At 41.3% G+C, this 21,372-nt stretch overlaps 1 protein-coding gene across 10 annotated transcripts in view; it reads right to left on the reverse strand.

The window, feature by feature from the left end:
* Positions 1-3,010: 3,010 nt before the first annotated feature.
* The window catches only part of CFAP20DC (CFAP20 domain containing), a 238,250-nt gene continuing 219,888 nt past the window's right edge, over positions 3,011-21,372 (reverse strand). For all 10 annotated transcript variants that reach the window (XM_053896827.1, XM_053896829.1, XM_053896823.1 and 7 more), the window contains 2 exons: positions 15,638-15,732; positions 3,011-3,589 (listed from right to left, as the gene is read on the reverse strand). In XM_053896827.1, the coding sequence (XP_053752802.1) occupies positions 3,471-3,589; positions 15,638-15,732 (214 nt within the window). In that variant the 3' untranslated portion in view covers positions 3,011-3,470. The remainder of the gene's footprint in view (positions 3,590-15,637; positions 15,733-21,372) is intronic.

Raw genomic sequence — 21,372 nt, forward strand, 5'->3', positions numbered from 1 at the left:
GGCCCAATTAATGATTCTACCTCAACTATTATAATGGGAGAAAAAGAGAAGATAGGATTTGCTTGGATTCTCTCCATGACCAACTTTTCTGGAGTGCAAAAGGAACCATGTATGAAATAAAAATCCTATAGTACAACCATATGTGGATAGATGATTCTTATTCCTTCTTATTCTGGGTGTTGTGATTGAAGGTTAAGAGTCACAGGACAACCTGGGCTAAAGCTAGTTTTAGTACTGTACTCACTGTCATTCAACAGTTTCCACCCCCATCTCCCCCCCAAAAAAACCAACCAGTCCAGAGACTTTCAGCAGCTCAATCTTTAATTAAAGCCAAAGGGCAAATTTAAAATTAGTTCTTTTAATTAATCGTCCTTCAGGTTGTACAATCTGTGATTGCACTATTCTTGGTTATTAAGCACAGTTTGCTCTTCAAAAAAAATCAAGATGTGATTGAAATGACTGATTTAAAATGAAGCTAATCTAAAAATATGGAGAAATACAACAGGGCAAATTATTATGCAAAAATGTTTATGCATTTTGCATATGCCAGTGTTTTCCTTTAATATAAAATAAAATAAAATTAATTGGAGAGAGAAGTTATCATCACCAGGGAAGCTAAATCATTGATCTGATGCCAGTTATTAGCTGACTGTTGTTTTTCCATAATTCTCATTACCTGGGCTCTGTAATTAAATAATAATTTAGAGACTGAAGACTTAAAGTCACTTGCAAGTTGCATCCCAAATTATATGAAACACTCTGAGTCAGTCCCCAAACTTATATCAAATTATCTTAGGATGTATTTTCATAGTGAATAAAACTGTTTTCTCAGGATCCCTTTGTAATAGTCATTTTCAGATATAATGCTCAGTACACATTTGATTAGAAAGGTAGAGATCAAGGTCTTGAAAATGGAAATTAATGGATTCCTCCCCATCGATACGTCTGCCATCAGGCAAAACTTCCGCCCTCTCTTCATGCTGGATCTGATCTTCTCAAGCATTATGACACATTAGACTTGCCAGGGGAGGCTTTAAAAATTTCCAAAGCCCAGGTTGCACTTGTGACCAATCAAATCAGACTCACTGGTGGTGTAACCTAGGCCTCAAAATTTTTATAAACTTCCCAGGAGATTCTAATGTGCAGCAAAATTTGATGACCAGTGAAGCAGTATAGTCCAGTCAGTGAATTTCCAAGTTAACTGGCTGTACCATTTTGGTTCAAAATAGGCAGCATGAAGCCCATCTGTTTTTATTTTTCAACTCTTCAACTTTTCTGGAGCATAAAAACCACCTCAACAGACATGAAGCTGCTCCTTTACAAAAGGACAAATAAAATGTGAAAATTGGATACTAACAGCTTGTGGTAGATACATTTTGGAGTGTCCACTTGGTTCATGAGAAACTCTTTAGCTGCCTTCCTCTCTCCATCCACACCAGAGGGTTCTGGTGGCCATTGGACCAAACAGGCAACTTTAATGACCAAGACTGGGATTTTTGAACTGAAACGCAGAGTTCATATTTCTTTGTGGATGGATGTATGTGCTGTGGAATGGCTGAATGTTCTGGAAGGTGAACAGTAGCTTAGAATTATGGGGAGAGAGAATTCGTTTTGCAAACAAGTCAGAGGCAATGCTTCTAGACTCCCAAAGTAGACATCTGTTGTTTTTGCTTGCTTGACATCCCTCTTCATTTTGTTAACAATGCCTTCTTCTTTAGGGGCCTCTCATTCCTATTCCATGTGGTCCTGGGGATAACTGACAAGACAAGCCTACTAGCCTCTTGCTCCTGGAGCAGAGACTCAGGGCAAAAAAAAGCTGCACTGCCATTTTTGTGACCATTGTTGGGAGAAATGGTTAGCTCCTACTATAGGATCCCTGGAGCTGCCCGGATTCCTGTGCCTCCTGGGGCCTGACCAACAAGTCTCTATATTCTGAGATCAAAGCTGCTTGCAATTTAAGAATCCCAACACAGATTTTTAGGTCGTAGCTCAAATCAATGTGGAGGTTTGTAGCATTCTGTTTTGGGGTTCATGAGGCACTCTTGCATCCTTAAGTATTGTTAGGTCATGGTGTTTCCGATATTTGTAACTACAAGTCTTAACTGGCACAGACCTTTAATTGACTCCATTTATGCGGATGGTCTTGAAACTGGCTAAAGTAGGATCAAGGCTCTCCAGGTTCTCCAATCTTCAAGGTCATAACCAAGATAGCCGAACTATTTTATCATCTTGTATGCTTTCTGAAGCCTCAGTTATTTGTTTGCATTTTGTAAGTATGAACATCTTGGAGAAAAATTCATAACAAAGGTATACTTTGTGAACAATAGGATTAAAAGCTTATCAAACAGAAACATGGTTTTAAATAATGTATGATCCTTTGAACAGGAGCCCGAATCTATTCCTGAATAAAGAGCTCTTATTTCCTCTATCAAGCGACATTAAATGAAATTATAGTACTGCCATTAAATCCAATTGTACACCAATAATTTTTCATTTCCAATGGTACTCTTCTTTATTAAAAAATCTTTATTAAATAACAAAATATTCCAGCTAATATAAGTACTTCCTTGTGCTTAGTATTAATATACTTGGCACACAATTCGAGGCCATCTCCTCAAATTCAGGAAGCACATGATTTTTGCCTTGTGGCGCAGTAAGTAAAGTTACAGTGATCGCTTCCTCCATTTCTCCAGGCCAAGTCACAGAAGCAGTGAGGTGTGTAGGGTGTTCAAATGGATGGCTTCTTAAATCTGGATCCATGGAGCTAGATTTGAGTATTATTAGAATTCAGAGATCATTGGTAAAAACATTTTTTAGAAAAAGCACAGCACAGAGCTAGGCAGCTTATGTGATTAACAATGTTGTGATCTTTGGCAAACTCTGGATGAACCTTTATGTGATCATAAAATCTGACCAGTGCACAGTGTTTCCTTTTCTAAGAGTCTAAGGGAAGGGTAAACATTATCTTGGAATATTCTGGTAAAAATGCAAGGTAAATAAAAGGAGGCAGTTTAAAAGACCATCATACTTTATTTTTAATACAAATAGGTAATAAAACAAAAGGTACCCAGATATCTTTCAAATAAGAATACATTTTCTGTGTATCAAGCCATCATTTACAGATTAACACTGCAAAAATTTTGAATTAATAACTCTTAATTTGTTTCCATAAGATTATAGGAGATTAAAAAAGAATTCTATGTAGGATGAGAACGAACAAACAAGAACCAATTCGAAGTCCTAAAATCTTGTCTCTGTATTAATTGCTTCGCTGACAAAAAGATCACACGCATCTACAACAAAAGCGTAGGCATCCTTAACGTCGAACGTTATTTACAGAATAACTTTATTTCTCTCAGTTACTTTGGATTCCATGGGCCTGCCAGGCTCTGTGGTGCCCACGCAGCGGAGTCACAAGTGCTCTCCTGCTCGCCAGGCAGGCTGGGGGATCTTGGCTCTGGAGGGAGGCCTCACACCAGCTCATAGTACTTCCCTGTCTGAGGATCAAAGTAACAGTTCAGACAGGGGTCATAGAGCAGAGTCAGCACTTCCTCGTCCTCTTCCACTTCCACGCTCGGATATTCTTCACCTATGGGGACGGGAACCACAGACACGTTAGCTGCCTGCATGGCCAGGAATTCCTGAACTGAAAGGGCAGAAGGGCCAGGAGGAGGGAACCTCCATCCCTCCCGGGAGATGCTCTTTCTGTGGGCAGAATGGCAAGGCCTGAGCCGTGGGGGAGCACCGCAGGCCTGTGGGCTCAGTACTGCAGCGTGAGACTCACCAGCTTCTCTGTGAAGGACAAGAAAAGTTGAGCGTGGAGAACTGGCGGGGAGGGAGACAAGAGAGCAGCAGGGCTGAGGGACTAAAGGGATCAGGGATATGGGTGGGAGTCAAGACTTGGGGGTGACAGTTCCAGACTTCATCATGGGCCAGAGCTGTGTGGATGCACCCTAAAAATGCTACCAAATAAGCCTGAGTTAAAATGATAATGTTGTTTAGTATGGAACACATATGGAAAATTGTCGGGTGATGAGTGATTTTATTAGTGGTAGGAAGGTCTTTCAAGTTTGCTGGTCACAAGGACATGGCTTCACGTTCGTCCCTTGTGACAGCCAATTAGACGGTTTGGAGGAACTCCTGTTCTTTATTATTATTTTTTAAATGTTTATTTTTGAGAAAGAGAGAGAGCACAAGTGGGAAAGTAGCAGAGAGAGGGGAGACAAAGGGTCCAAAGTGGGCTCTGCGCTGACAGCAATGAGCCCCACGTGGGGCTTGAATCCACGAACTGTGAAATCATGACCTGAACCAAAGCCAGACGCTCAACCGACTGAGCCACCCAGGTGCCCCACTGCTGCCTGTTAGTAGCAGGTTTGGTTGGTTTCCAACACATGGCATGGAATGAAAAAAAAAAGGCTGTTTTACTAAGATGCTTCCTGAGCACCTTATATGTGCCAGTGTTGTGCTAGGTACTTGTACACTTGATGCTATCACCAGCAAGTGAGTGCCCCCCGAGTGCTTCTGAAAACCACGTAATGAGAGCCCAGAAGTCGGAGGCAAGACCTCCCTGAGCTGGAGAGGATCCGAGCAGGCTCAGGGAGGAGAGGTGAGTAGGACAGCGCTCCTCTCTCTTCCTTAGCACAAGCTCCTCAGGACCAGAGAAAACCCAGTCTTTGGGCTGTGAGCTCACCAGGGTTAGTTTCAGAAGGGGCAGGGCTGGCATGTAATGGAGGCTCAGTCAATACTGGATGTTTTGGGAAAGGATGAATCCATGACTGTGAAAACAAAGTCTGTGCTAGTAAGTGTCACCGCCCAGAGTACGAGAAGGTGGTGGGACTCCATCTTTTGCAGCCAAAATCAGACCAAGCTGGTGCATGGATGCCGTCGGGGCAGTGACAAACTGGAGTTAAGTCCCAAGGAGCGGGGCCCGGGTGGTGGAGTGGGGGTTTGAGACTCTACGGCAGCCATCCGTCTGACCATCCAAAGACACATAAGATGATCGTCCCTGCATCAGGCACTGAACGAGGTGCTGGGGATGAGGCGGTCTAAGAAGCAGGCCCTGTTCTCACGGAGTGTGCATTGTCTTGGGCAAAACACGGAATCAGCCGACTCCTTACGCATATGGTGCCAGCAGTGGAGTAAAACGTGGAGCTACCTGGGAGGAATGAGGACCTCTGCCTTGCTTGCTAACATCTCAACTGGTGGAGCCCTCCATGGCCAAGAAAGCACTTGCCCATGCAGAAGCTCTGGATCCTGTGAAATAGAAGTTAATGTGTCCATCTGAAGGACAAGGGAAGCCGGGTCTGCAGAGTTCACCAGCTCATCCGAGGTCACTTGGTGAGTCAGAGGCAGAGTCAGGGGTGAACTGGGGCTTCCAGATTCTCAGTTCCATCTTCTTTCTGCCATATGGGCACCATGCTTTTGTTAAGAAGGTGATGTGGCCACATTCAATGGGGAGCTATTACATTATGGGCATTTAAACATGGAAGAGAGTAAAAAAATTGTAAATGTGTCCTCCATTTGAAAACCTCAGGTTTGGAAACAAAAGAAATTTCATCTCTCATATTTCAAAAATCACAAAGATAAGAGAGTCCATGTGGGAGGGCAGAGGCAAGATCTGGGCTTATTTCGTCTGGAAAAGACAAAGCCTGAGGTTACAGCAGCCTGTCTGGCTTCAAGTAGATAAAAGGTGGTAAGTGAGAGAGAAGTTAAGAAGATTCTGTGGGGTTCCAGAAGGAAACAAGAGGCTCAACGGGGGCAAGTTACTAGGAGCCAGATTTTGGCTCAGCACAAGGAAGAATTTTCCACACTGTAGAGCTGACCGGGAAGTGGAATGTGGATCCTGGAGAGGGTGAAGCAGGGACCGAGGCGGCCATTTGCGTGAGATTTTATTGTGCACAGGGTGGCACCAGATCCAATGATCCCTGTGGTGCCTTTGATGAGTTTCTGGGACTCTTTGCTATAGTGGCTTATGTCCTTGAAGTATGACAGCACTGTGCTAATGGCCACGTTAATGGTGGTAGCTGACCTGAGCGCCCTGCATGGTTTCTAATTAAGAACAGGAAATCAGAGAAGGCAGGCTGCTTTTCCTTTACTTTCTATTGTTACCTTAAGAGTGGTCCCCAGGGTCCTGCCTCCACCTTCTTTCTCCATCTAAGTAGGAGAGATTGGGAATGCTTTTCAAGTTTCTCATGGAAGACGACCCCCTTTAGGTCACTTCTGCACATCAAAAGGAGGATGGGCATGTCCTTTACCTTCAGATATTCAATCCATCATCCCTTTCTTGTTTGGGCTACTTCAGAGAACAGAACCAATGAGTAACTAATGTGTGCCTGCTATGTGATGACATCTATTCAGTCTGTACCATGTCAAGGTGTGGATGGGACATTCACACATGAAACAAAAGTAGCTACTGAAGATTAGTGATGGGGTAACTGGAAGTTGCAACTGCAGAGTGGCCAAGAGCACCAGGGGCCTTAGGATTGGCAGATGGGACGGATGGGAGATTTGCTGTTGACTGCCCAAATTGACTTTAGGGCACTCACAGGCTACTTTGCCTCACTGGATCCTCGTTCCCTCATTTATCAAATGGGAATAACAAGGCCTATTTCATAGGATTTTGTGGAAGGCTAAACTGGACACTAGATAATATGCATAGCCCAGGGCACATAGTAGTTGTTCAATAAATGATCATTATTATTACTGTTAGGGATAATGACAATATTGAAATAAATCATGAAGTATAGGCTGTACATTTTTTTAGTCAGTCAGAACAGGAACAATTGATAAAGGTTAAAGTCCTAAGAAAAGGCTTCATAGAGAGGGGCAGTATGACATTTGGATAATGGAGTCAGACAGACCTGGATCCAAATCCCATTTCTACCACTTCACAGCTGTGGGACACTCGGAAAATTCAGCACTTTGAGCCTTAGCTTTCCCCTACATAAGGACAGTAATACTGCCTGGGACAGTACCTAGGGGAACTAAGTAAGATACCCAGTTGCACTCCGCACACATAGTGAATACTCAATAAATGTTGTTACAACTGTCATCATGAAAAATGTAAGATACATGAGTTGGACACAAGAGGGGTATGCTCGCTTACATCTTATTTCCTACCCCCAAACTGCACCTGTTTGATTTTTTACTACCAAAAGAAAAAAAAAATAGTGGATTTGAACAAAACACAAAGCCCCCAACTAGTTTTACAAAGTACATTATAATAAATTCATCTTCAGATAAAAAGAGTTCTTACACCAAAAATCATGTATTTTTCAAAAAGTAAAACTAATTTTTCCATCCGGTGTAATGTTAAAACCACCTATCACTGAGGTAAATGATCATGAGTCAACATATCTCAGGGGTCTGCTGTCTGATGCTTTGTTTAGATTCCATCCACACACTGAGGGAAATTCTGACCTCCGGCACGTCATCTAATTGCTTAGCACACTCTGGGCTGGTACTTTCCAAAAAGATAAAATTTTAAGCTGGCGCTATTAAGTTAGAAAACTCAATACATTTTACGACCAGTCAGGAATCTTTCAAAGATGAAAATAACAGTTGTAATGGGCCATGGGTCTTTATCACCAACTGCAAAGGGACCGAGGTGGATCTAATTCATTAGTAGGGGTTTTGCTACATAATGCATCCAGACTGAAGCAATAACGGCTATATAAATGCATTCGTTCCAATACATATCACTGTAGAGCTGGAACCTCATGCGTCATGACCACGGGACTAAAGCGGGTTTTTGTGGTTTTTAGTACTAAAGCTTCAAATGGATGAATTTTAAAACTGTACCAACAATGACACTCGTGCAAAAATTGGGTGACATTATGTATAATTTTACATTGAAGTAAGTGCTTTAAACTTGCATAAAGGGTTTTGTTTTCATTATAACTTAATTTTCAAAGCCTCCAATTTACATCATTTTGAGCCATTGTAATCCCTACGTAATGGAATTATAATATCATTAAGCAATTACCACTATGATGTCAAGCAATGGGAAGTGTTTTGAAAGGTAATTATTGTGCATGGATATGGGGTAATTTTCAATTATATTCTTGGATGGTGCAGGGTTTGTTTTTCCCCCCAAATGCTAAATTGCTCTATTTAAAGACTGGCTACAGAAACTGTAAAAGGACAAATTAACAAATAAAACCATTCTCTGCTACCAGACTAAGAGCATCTGGACAGGGGTCCAAATTACATTTTTACTCTTCACCACATAATAAAGTCATTTCCAGTGAAGTAAAATTGCCTTTCAGATAATAATCTATTTACAAACTTCCAGCTTCATCCACTTTGAAATTGGTTAACAGCAATAACAGAAGAAAAACCAACGGAGCCAGACCAAATGCAGCAGTATTAGCTGCCCTCCCCTCTGTTAGATCAGCTCAGGCAAACAGTTCCTCCAATTCACCTTTTGAAAGTCTATTAACATAAATGCTTAATTATCTACATTTATTGCATTTTAACCACAGATAATAGAAAACCTATATGCACAGGCTAAGTCTTCAAGCTTGAAAACCAATGATGTGACATCAGTTTATGAGATTTAAAATCTCTGAATCAAGACACTGCACCTGATTTTCGATTTTCTGACGTTGCCATCCAGAATTTTTTTTAAAAAAAAAATGCATTTTCTCTCTTATAGATCTTGAGAACTGATTGACTGTATTTTTATGTGCATACCAATACACTATTGTTTAAACAATTCAATGGGGAGGGATCTCCATTCCAAACAGTCAGCCTTAGGATCAACGAAGATGACATTTTAGATAAGATCCTGCAGAGCACCAGGTACTTAGAAACTCTTCCACCAATGCCTCTCACAGTAGGGCTAAATTAACTGGTACTGAGAAAGTCGACAGTGAACTGCTGAATTTTGGTTTTCGGCAAAAATATGTCCTCAGATGGGAGAAAGATAAATGACTGACAATGGGATAAAAAGGACGAAAAGGGACTTTCTTAGAAAACTATATTGTTTCTTGGAAGGCAACTAACATGCTATGATTACAGTTCAGGTTTCATTGGGGAAATAAGTAGGTCAAGCCCTTTTGCAGAAACCAGTACCTACATTTTACATGGAAAATGCCTTTTGAAGCAACATGTTGGAGGGTTTGGTTGATTAACTGGGAATTACTGCAGTTTGGTTATTTACAGGTAGTCTCTACTTGTGAATGTGCAGTGACTCAATTGTGCTTGTATATCAAATCATGGAGTTAAACTTACACAGTGATACATCTTAAACTTACACAACGTTACATGTTAATTTTATCTCAATAAAGCTGGGAAAAAAACCTACAAAACCATTGTGCTGCTTGGAAATGTGCGGCTTACAACTCTGAATGCATTTTACTACACCCCCAGGGGGTCCCTAGCCAGACTATTGAGCTTTGAAGCCTACAGAGCTCACAGTGTCTCAATGGCCCGATTTCAGGCAAGGCAGCAACACTGCAGCTGGGGGAAAATGTATCCCAGTTCCAGCAAGGGAAGCTGAAGTCCTGGACCAGGACCCCATCTGGGATGCATCTGGGGAATAAGTAGGTAGGGATGGTTCTGGAATAATAGAGAGAGCTTCAGACACCAGCAATGTGTCTAGTATTCTACTATAGGGCTCACTTCTAGGACTCCAAAAAGAAGGCATATCTTTGTGCTAGTGAGGGTGTTGATCACCATTCTCCCACCCCCTCCCCCCAACCTCCTCTGTGCAGAAAAGACACCCCTGGGATCCTGATAGCTGCATAAGAGAAAATATCTCCCATCCCCAAGGTTAACCTGAGAACAAAAGGCAACTAACTACTTGCTTAACAGGGGAAGGGGTGGGGACTCTGGACTCAAGAATATCATAAATACTAATGAATTCATTATACAAGCTGAGCATTGAGGTGGGGATGCTATGGGTCTAAGGAGAGTACTGAAGAGAATACTATTTTGTCCAGAAAGCTTCAAGAAAGAGAACTTCCTACAGGTAAAAAATTGCAGTGGACATTTCAGTCGTATGGTTCTAACTGACCTAAAGGGAATTCTGCAGTCCTACAGCAGCATGGGGGTTCAGGGTGCAAATCGCCTGGTCAGACAGGCTTGGGTCAGAGTCCAACTCCACACTCAGTGGGTTTGTGACCTAGGCAGCGACCTTAATTCCACCTGAACAGGGTGAGACATAACAGAGCCCCACACCTGGGAATGTAGGGAGAAGTCATCGTGAGGTAACACAGGAAAACTCGACACTGGCAGGCACATTATTACTTTTACATTACCAATACTGCTTTTTGGGGGAAAGTCTCCTATGCACCTTAAATAAATCCTGAAGATACAAGGAAGATCCAAAGAGTAGACCAAATCATCCTTCTGTTTCCCATGATTCATACATTCACAACTCATCAAATATTTATGTAGCATTTACTGTGTCCTAGGTGCCAAGCCAAGCCCTTGGGGATACCAATGGTTGTTCCATGAAGCATAATGTCTGTATGATCACTAATAAAACAGATTTTAGAAGACTGCTTTTAGACTTGGAGTATTAGGTGAATGTCAAATAATTGTGCTGCAGGAAATAAGATTCTGGAAAGACTCCCTTGTTGGACCCAGAGCAGACGGCCAGATTCCCCTCTCTCTGGTTAGCTTCAGGGAACCATGAGGGTTTTCTAAATTCTTGACTAGTGATTTGGATATTATACCTATAAAATGAGCATCTGTTGCCTATTTATGTCTCATGGGGGATTAACCTGTGTTCATAAAGGAATATCCTATGTGGCCTTGCCATAAAAAAGGCACAAGAATGTTATTTTTATGAGATTCCGGCAACTCGAAAAGCACTTTTGAATGTCTTTCTTACTCAAAATCTATGTAAACGGCAGAAGAGGTTTTGCAAGCCTGACGAGAGAGGTCATTACTATTCTGTTTTGGAGCTGGTAAGCATGAATAATTTAAGGGTCATATCTGTAAAGGAACAAATGTCAAAAACAAATTGACAACTATTCTTCGAGCAAAGTCTGCTTTATTTTCCAAAGGTCAGTTTGGTAGTTCTCTTGAGTAAGTTCTGAAATCGTAACTTCCCATTTTTACATTTTACACGCACTCCAGGAAAACACATTTTTGGTTAAGTGTTAAGGGCTCGAGTGCCATGGTAATTGACATTCAGCAAGTGTGCCTCGGCCCGGGAGGAATTATGGAGAGCTGCCCATCTCTCCCTCCAGTCGACTGGTGCGGAATGCGATGCTGTTCCTGCCTGCTGGCTGGCTCTGCTGGGAGACGGGCTGTGTACTTTAAGGTGGCATTTATGCACTTGAGGTGTTCTATCTGAGCAGAAACTGTGGGTGTGACACAAACTTGTACCGAATAAAGGAGAGTCTCGGAGGCCAAATATAAGGCATGCGTGGAAATCAGTGCAGGGAGACCTCACCTGAAACGGAGTCAGGAAGCCCAGAAGGGGGGGTGCTCATCATAAGCTTTCTGTGGCAGCTGACACCGCATGCCTGGGCATAAAGAAGTTCACTTTACTGCCCCAGCAGAAGGAAGAAAGATTTTCTCCTTGACGAGCAAGAGTCTAGCCAAAGAGAAACCATTGCTACCCTGAACCCTTGCTTTAGACTTTTAGACTTGCAAAGACTTTCCTTCAAAGCAGCCTCTCCCAACTCCCTCCTTTTTCTCTACCAAGTATGGTTCCTCTCCTTTGTTCTCCAGGCTTGGCTATGCTTCGCCATAGCTTGTGTGTCCTGAATTGCCATGCCTCTGCTATTTCTAAATAAACTCATTTTGCTGGTAAAACACTTGCTCTTTTGTTTTTAAGGTTAAAACACGCACTTACTTTTGTGTGGCAACGTTTCCTAGGGCCATGTGTTAGTCAGGCCATCGTTCTCGCTGTTCATCTACAGTTATGCCTCTAGCTCTCTAGCTCTACAGATACATCTCAGCTTCTCCACTTGTGATGGAGCTGTGGGGGGTCAGCACATCACTTCCTGGCTCTAAACCCCAGTGTCCTTGTGTAAAAGATGGGCAATGACAGTAGCTACACCTCAGTAGGCTATTATGTGAATTAAAAGGCACTGGCAGGTGTGGGTCACAGGAAGGTGAAATAAATATTAGCTGTTATGACTTTCATACTAGACATCTGAAGATGGAAGATCGCCCTTCCCTGTAAGCCAGCCCCCAAAACCACCTTCACAGGTTCTGCAGAAAGGCATGGATGTGGAAGAAGCCTGGGTCCTAATCCTAGCTGGGGCTCTGAGTGGGCACTCGACCTTCCACAAGGTCAAACAGAGGTCGGTGGACTGCATCAGTGTTTTTAGCTGATTCATTGGAGCCCCAGGGCAGGGTTCTGGGTCCCTAACTGCCCCCTTTAGCCAGACCAATTCTGGTTTCATCTCTTTTATATGTTGGCATTTCATATGGAATTCATTTGAAAGAAAAGTTCTCACTGCCTCACAATAAAGTTTAAGAGCCACTGCATAAGGTGACCGTTTTTAGTTGCTCAAATGCATGGGTGTAGGTTCAATACTCCCACTGTTGAATTGTTAGAAATATACCTAAGATACTAAAAAATTGGAATGGGGGAAAACTGAAAGTAAGATTTCAATGGATGACTCATGTTTTCCCCCCAAGGTTGGTATAAAAAATGATGAGTTGAAGAACATTTCTCTCTCTCTTTTCTCCCCTTTCTCCCTTCCTGTCTTCCTACTAACAAACATATACAGAGTATCTAATAATCAACAGAAAATGTGTAGGGTACTTAGGATCCAGGAGTAAGCAAACTGACAAAGTCTCTGCTTTTAAAAACTCACAGGCTACGTAGCAAAAAAGACATTAAACAAGTAAACAAACCACGAATTACAAACTGTGAGAAGGGCACGAAGTAAATATAACAAGGTGAAGGGAGACTGACCTACTTAGATAAGATTGTCTAGAAGGGCCTTTAAGAAGGTGGGTGACAAGCCAACACCCAGGCCTGCCAGCTCAGCAATCGGGTGATCTTGTCTCTCAGTCAGCCCCTTAGTCCCTTAGATCTGGTCTCACAGCAACGTTGCCCCTGAGCCTCTACTCCCACTGGGAAAATGTGGCCACTTGTCATTTTTGACAAGCGTGGATGGGAGGGGTAGGCAGGTTCAGGGCTGAAACAGGGAACCAGAGGTCTGCTTTTTTTTTTTTTTTTTTTTTTTTCTTTTCTTCCCCTTTAAAGAACTTAGCTGGGGCACCTGGGTTATCAGCCCGTTAAGCGTCCAACTCTGATTTTGGCTCGGGTCATGAACTCAGAGTTTGTGAGTTCAAGCCCTGCATCAGGCTCTGCTCTGACAGTGTGGAGCCTGCTTGGGATTCTCTCTCTCTCTGCCCCTACCTTGTTAGTGCTGTCTTTCTCTCTAAAAATAAATAAATAAATTTTTAAAAAATTAAAAAAAAAAAAAAGAACTTAGCTACTTAGCCCTTGAGATGTTTTGTTTTTTCCTGTAAATGAGGAACTGTGAATAGAAAATTTCAATTCCTGATTTTATGTATATTATTTTTGAAGTAGGTAATCTAGGTACTTGGTTCAAAATTTAAAAAAAAAATTATAAAAACAGTGGTTGGGCTCTGGGGCTGGGCTGTTTGGACTCCAACCCCAGCTCTGCCAATGACTCATTGTGTGACCCTGGAACAAGGTATTCAAGAACTCTGTACCTCAGTTCTCTCAGCTGTAAAAGAGCAACAATTACACACGCACAAAAACAGTGCCTTCCTCACAGCGTTGCTGTGACAGCTAGATGTTACAACTTAGCACAGCATCTGGCAGATGGCCCTAAATTAATGCCATTATGCAACAGAAGCCCAGGAAGAAGCCTGGACTGCCCACAGCCATGTCTCACTTTTCCTTCCGATGTTACCAACTGGATACTCGAAACCCTTATTTTTCTCTGACTCTTTCTAAGAACGCTATCTTGGCATATTGATATGTTGTCTAAAACTAAGCCAATAACATGTAAAGATTAACCAAATAGGAAACACTAATTTTTGATGCTATTAATTAGCTACAAACCATTCAGGCATATCAGAAAAGGGGAAAGGGACAGCTGATAAAAACCTAGGCTGCCAGGCAGGAGGGGGGCCAGATCTGGTTAACACTGGCTGGAACATTTCTATAACCCTCTGAATTTAATTTGTTAATTTGCCCTCGATGGAAGTTCTCTTTACCTTCAACATGACTGAGCTCCTGTCTGTCAAAACGTCACTTTGCAATGGTGACTTTAAGACCTCCTTTCAGCTACTTATCACTAATATATATCTTGGGTGCCTTTGCTCAAGGACCATGCTCTCTGTTCCTGTGGTTTATTTAGGACACTTAACATAACATATTATTTGTTCTCTCATGGCAAGGTCTCCTTCTGACAGCTGAGATTCTGTTTTTCTGTCATAAGTAATTATAAATGTACATCTCTAAAAAGATTCCCAATTTGGGGGGCATAATTTATTTCAGACAGTAAATCATGGAGACATCTCCATCCCTTGGGCAGCCAAAATGTACACTTCAGATGTATGAGCTCTCACTCTGAATTCTCCATACCTGAAGAAAAATGGGATGCTCCCCTTTCTCCCTGGGGCAGTTAGGGGGAAAAATGTGGCACCTTTGCTGGAGCAGTTTATATTGGCTTCAGTTTCTTTATTATTATTATTATTATTATTATTATTTTTAACCTCAGATGTAGTGTTCCATCTTCAAAATTCAACTCTGAAAACCATCTCAGGGAGCCCCACTCTGAGGTTATTTGCCACTGCAGCTATGCACGTTAGACTTTCCCTACCCCTTCCATCTCAAGCCCTCTGTTCCCACCAAAGATTCTTTTCCCTTCCTCCTCTATGCACTCCTGACAATCATGTTCCCTGCTCACAACCAAAAACTAATGATTCATTTCTAGGACTCTGGCCAACAAAGGGAACCCAAGGCAAATCTTCACTCCTGCTTCCTTCCCATTCTTCCATTGCTACTTGTTAGAACTCTGTGCCAGCCTTATCTTTAAAGACAAGTAGCCCTGTATTAGTGAAAACATGTATCTAGTGATGTGGGAGTATCAGATCTGCTTTATAATAATATGAACAGCTAATATTTGGTAGGTGCTATTCTAAATGCTTCGTGTACAGTATGCCTTAGTGAATCTTCATGAAAAGCTTTCAGGTGGACATTATTATCAGTCTAATTTTACAAATGTGTTAACCAAGGGGTGCCTGGGTGGCTCAGTCGGTTGAGTGTCTGACTTCGGCTCAGATTGTGAACTCGCAGTTTGTGGGTTCGAGCCCTGCATTGGGCTCTCTGCTGTCAGGGCAGAGCCCACTTCAGATCCTCTGTCTCCTTCTCTCTGCCCTTCCCCTGCTTGCTCTCTCAAAAAATAAATAATTAAATTTAAAAAACAAACAAACAAATGCAGTAACCAAAAGTCATACATGTCACACAGCAGAAATTGGTAGAGCTGGAACCCAGATGAAGGTCAATTTGATACCAAAGGACTTATCATTCTATAAAATGAAAGCACAGGCTACCTCATTTTGGGGGTGCAAGCCTAAATGGTTAGCATTTAATAAAAACAGCGGCATCTCAAAGTGACTGATTTTCTCTATTTGTAGTTAACTATTTTAATTTTTTTATGTATAGCATTTTTCATATTCCTACCTTGAACACTAAAGCTTCCAGAAGAATCCAGATGCTGTTCTGTTGGCTGCTGACTAGGAGGAACAATCGGTGGGCTCAACATATTTAACCAGTCCCTAAAAAGAAAAGAAGAAAGTAAATAAACAACAGGTCTACAATTTCACATATAAGTTTCATCTTTCCCCTGGAGTTTTAATTTCCTGGGGCTTCCACAAAGAAACATTTTTTTCCTTCTTTCATATTTCAGAAGGACAAAATGTCTAGAAGTTAATATTCAGTTCTGTAATCGAGTAATATAATGTCAACCACTGAACTAACTAGTTGTTCCACATATACATCAACTAACGACAACTACTCCTCTTGAAAGATTATCATTGTGGCTCTCACACGGTACACAATCCCTCTCATGTAAGAAAGTTATTTCAGTGACTCAGAAGAAATGCGGCAAAGACAAAGCTCCTTATGACCCTAAGAAAGCCTGGCAAAGTCACATGTCACTCCATGACAACACTCCAAAAGAGAAGGAGGTCTTGGAGCGGTCAGAAACCAGCCACAATGGTGGGGTCCGCAGGCATTCACTAAGTGCCTTAGAGCAGCAGAGGGCAAAAGCAGGAACAGTGAGGGGAGCTGGGTCCCTGAGTGACCCGTTCCTTCAGTTCTCCCACTAAGAATGGGGGCAAAAACCACTCCGGAAAGCCCCTCCTACATTCCATCTTTCTGCCTCCAACTGCCAACCTCATTTCCCAACATTCTTTACTCCCCTTCCTCCTTCTTTCTTTCCCAGTCCTCCAGGTCCCCCTAGGAGGTAGCAGCATGCGTGTGATGCACGTGGGTGACCGCCAGAGGGTGCAAGTCAGTGTGTGTTCTACTTCAAGCCTCTCTCCTCTCTAAACTCGACACAGCTTCTTCAGGGGAAGGGAGCAGGAAGGGAATGTGAAGGATGTTCCAACGTGAGCTCTACTGCTTGCACTGATTTTATTTACCTTATTGTTCACCTTGCATCGGATGTTTTACCTTATTCTTCTCAAGAGGAGCATGTCCTCATGACTAAACAATGTCTTTCTAAATTTCTGTATTGCCTACTGTCTTTACCTACAATGGGAGACAGTCCCAACAGTAACTAAGAGCACTGGCTCTCCAGGCCAATCTCAGTTCCATGTTTCCTCACGTTGAGAACATGGCCAAGCCACTTAACATCATAAGCCTCTTTTCTAAAGAGGAGTAATAATAGTACCTTGGAGTTTTATGTTAGGATTAAATGAAAAAAAAAAAAAAAGGATGAAAAAATTTTGGCATGGATCTGGGTATAGAATCACATTCAATAAATTTCAGCTATGACCACCATTGTCTTTATTATTGATGAAAATCATAGCACGGCTTTACCTACAATGATAAATAAACCATGGTAGGAGGAATTGGATTTTGTTGGAATTAAACCCAAGGTGATAGAATGGTTACAAGTCTCTACAGGAGACGTTTTCCATGAAAGCCCTTTACTCTTCTAGTAAAAAAAGTATCTCAATGTAAAAATTACCCAATTCCTATTTGTAATATTTTAAGACACTTCTCACCTTAGCTATCACTAGATTATGGCTAGTGAAATAAGGTGAACACAGTGTATAATTGAATTTCATAATAACACATTAAGGACATCAGAAAGGATTTGTCACAGACTTCCAAGCTAATGGGACATTTTCTGATAAGCACCTTTTATTTAGTCCATTTCATTACAGTAGACCAAAAACTCCTACATTATGGAAAATTACAAGGTCACATACAAATTACCAGCTCCAGTGACCTCATTACTCAGTAAGAGTGTTGGAGAGCAAGGATGAACAACAACAAACAATAATGTTATCATGTGATGACATCCCCAGTGACAAATCAGAAGACATTCTGCACTGGCAACAGTAGCTCCTACTCATGGACCATGGACATGGGGAAAATGTAGATGAGGGTTGTGTGACTATTATAAAAGGCAAGACATTCACTTCTTAGGCAAGTTATTTGATTAGTATTTTTCCTTCTCAGAAGTAGCTATGAAAAGTACAGAGTTCTTCCTTGTGTGATTTTTTTGATTGTTTTAAAATAATTTCAGATTTACAGCTTTTCTGTAAGAAATACAAAGAATACTTCTTTGCAAGAAGAGTGTAAAGAACTCCAATATATCCTTCCTCCAGATTCCCCCATTTAAACACTTTATCAATTTGCTATCTATCTATCTATCTATCTATCTATCTATCTATCTATCTATCATTTCTCTATCTAAACAGGGTCTGGCAAACTATGGCCCATGGGCAAAGTCTGGCTTACTGCCTGTTTTCGTACAAGGCTATACAAAATAAGAATGGCCTTTACATTTTTAAGTGGTTGGGAAATTAAAACAGTATTGTTTCATGACATATGATCATTATATAAAACTCAATGTCAGTGTCTATAAATAAAATTTTATTCAAATAAAGCCATGTTTGCTTTTTATGTATTGTCTATGGCTGCTTTTGTGGTACAATGACAGAGGTTAAGTATTTGTTATTTGGCCCTCTACAGAAAAAGTCTGATGATCCCTGGTCTATAACTATAGGCTCATTTCTCCAACACTAACACAACACCACAGATTCATTCTCATCTCTCCTCTTGCCATAGTTGTAACTCTTTTTGATGGTGAGGTACATGGCTCCCATTATCCTCAATAAATTTACTTATTTTCTAAACTATAGGACATACCAAAAGTAGTTTCAGAATTGCTAGGCAAACAAAACAAAACAAAACCCCAAACCTACTCTCTAGAGTTCTCTATTTAGGTTTCTTTTTATCCCTTAGTCAAAATACTATGCTCTAAATTTACTTGGGTTAGTTCTTTTCCCCTTCCTTTTCAGCGTGGTTGTATTATTTGTTTTAAATATAGCTAGACTCATCCACTTGTGTTTGTACTACATTTTAGGCATTTTTTTCTCCATTAACTGGTTTTTATTATTTTTGTTGTTGTTGAGTATGTAAAATGTTAACAGTTCAAAGTCAAAATATGCAGAAAGTCATATTCAGGTAAGAGTTACATTTCCCCCATGCCTCCTAGACTGTTTCCACCCCTTCATCACTTCTATGCCATCCTCACTCACCCCTGTATAAGAAATCCATTTCATTAGTTCTGGTATCTGCTTTCTATGTATCTTTTTGCAAAAATATAAGCAGCTACACGTCTAATGCAGAAGGTAGCATATTATAATGACTCTTGAACTTTGATTTTTTCAACTTAAAATATAACCTGGAAATCACTGATTCCCAGCTCACAGAAAGCACCTCATTCTTTTTCACAGCTGTGTAGTACTCCACACATGACTATACCATCATGTATTTCATCACACTCTCCTATGTTTGGGCATGTTTTCAATATTTTGCAATTATTTCAATTAATGCTGCAGTGAATAACCCTGAGCTATCTATTTTTGTATACTTGGAGATATATCTTCAAGGTAAATTCCTAGAAGTAGAATTCCTGGGACAAAAGGTAAATGCATACTTGGTTTTGTTAGATATTGGCAAAAGCCCTCCACAAGAGCTGTACCACCTGTGTTCCCACCAGCAATGCAGGACAGTGCTAGTTTCTCTATAGCCATGTCACAACAGTATGTTGTCAAGTTTTTAATGCTTTCCAGTCTGAGAGATAAAAACTGATATATTAAAGTAGTTCTGATTTGTATTTGTTCTCAATATGAGCATTAGGAGTGGAGTTGACTGTCTTCATTTGCATAAGGCCATGTATGTAACATACAAATATATGCATATATGCATTTTATATCAATAATTTAGGTCTGTTCATTTCTTTGCCCCTTTTTCTATCAAGTAAGCCCTCACTTTGTCATGTGTCTTTGGTTACCCTGGTTTTTTATTTTTTTTTGCCATGCAAAAATTAAAAAAAAATCTTTCTGTAATCAAATATATTAATCTTTTCTTTTATTGCCTCTGTATTTTGAGTTATAGTATATGGTGTGAGTTTATTCTGGCATAAAGTGTATCTAGTTTTATATATATATTTTTTAATTTTTTTTTAATGTTTATTTATTTTTGAGACAGAGACAGAGCATGAACAGGGGAGGGTCAGAGAGAGAGGGAGACACAGAATCCGAAACAGGCTCCAGGCTCTGAGCGGTCAGCACAGAGCCCGATGCGGGGCTCAAACTCACGGACCGCGAGATCATGACCTGAGCCAAAGTCGGACGCTTAACTGACTGAGCCACCCAGGCGCCCCTAGTTTTATCTTTTAAAAAGGACTGCAGAATTTTCTTGACAAGTGATGTTATTTTAACTTAAGATTTAGAAGATTTTATACAATTAAGAAATTTTGATCAGAGCAATACACTTGTTTGGCTTTTTACTAAGTATGCATTTACAAAGTATATTTTCAAAAAAAAAGAAAGAGTTCTATGTTAACTATAAAATCAGGACTTTTCTTGCAGGACTTTTGAGAACTTTTAACACACTGAATCTCCCCAGAGGAGGACAGAGTATATACAGCACTGCCTACGTGCGTGCACCTGGAACATCTCTTCAGATCATGAGTCCATAGACCACACCTTGAGAAACGCCGCTTCAGGTTATACCATTTTCCCCATCCGGGTGCCATTGTTTTTGTTTGTTTTGTTTTATTTTCCTTTGTATATATTTAACAATTTCATTTTCTCAAGAGCATTTTTGGGTGGCTTGTTTTGTTTTTTTTTTTTAATTTTTTTTTTAATGTTTATTTATTTTTGAGACAGAGAGAGACAGAGCATGAATGGGGGAGGGTCAGAGAGAGGGAGACACAGAATCTGAAACGGGCTCCAGGCTCTGAGCTGTCAGCGCAGAGCCCGACGCGGGGCTTGAACCCACGGACCGAGAGATCATGACCTGAGCTGAAGTCGGCCGCTTAACCGACTGAGCCACCCAGGCACCCCTGGGTGGCTTGTTAATAAGCACAAGTACGTAGTCTAGCATCTGTATCTTATATGTTTATATTTTCATATGGAATATTTAATGCTAATCAACTTGACCCTTTATCAGCTTCTTTAAGCATGCCTTCCCCACAGGAAGCAGCAAACATCTGAGGAAGCGGGAGTTTTGCTGAGGCACACTCACAGAGTGCCTGCCCGGCTGGGGCAGGAGATCTGAAGGGGCTCCCTGGCCAGCTCTCACCCCAGCCCAGCTACTGCGCTCTCGCTCTCGAGTTGGCTCTTGCTCTTTGTTCCGCCACTTTCATACTCGCCTTGTCTTTTGCACTTGATACTCTTGTTGCTTTTCTGAGCTCTGATTATAACCCTTTTCTCCCAAGGACGGACTCTTGTTTTATGAAAGCCTCTAACTCCTTTGGTGGATGGATACCCTTTCCAGTCAGGCCTGCCCTCTGAACATGCTCGGGTGCTGCTGCGTCCTCTCCCCTCCTCTCCTGGGTTCAGGCAGCCCCCTCCCCCCCAACCCAGCCTCTCTTCCTGAAACTGGAGAGGAAGGACTTCCAGGCATGCTGAGCACTGTCACCGGAAGATGTTGTTTTACCTAAGAGTCAAGACAATGGATTCACATTAAATACCACATATAAAAATATAGTGCAGATGGAGAATAAATACCATCTCGTGCATTTTCACAATGGCCAGATTTACCTAATATTAAAATCTTGGCCAAAAAAGAATACTACACTGTTTTCCTCCCACTTGCATGCCAGATTTCTTCGAAGCACTGAACATTAAATGAATCAGATATTCTTACAACTGAGGATGCTGTCCTCA

This window comes from Panthera pardus, unplaced genomic scaffold (assembly GCF_024362965.1).
Source record: "Panthera pardus isolate Hobbes unplaced genomic scaffold, ASM2436296v1 HiC_scaffold_8, whole genome shotgun sequence".
Classification (NCBI taxonomy): domain Eukaryota; kingdom Metazoa; phylum Chordata; class Mammalia; order Carnivora; family Felidae; genus Panthera; species Panthera pardus.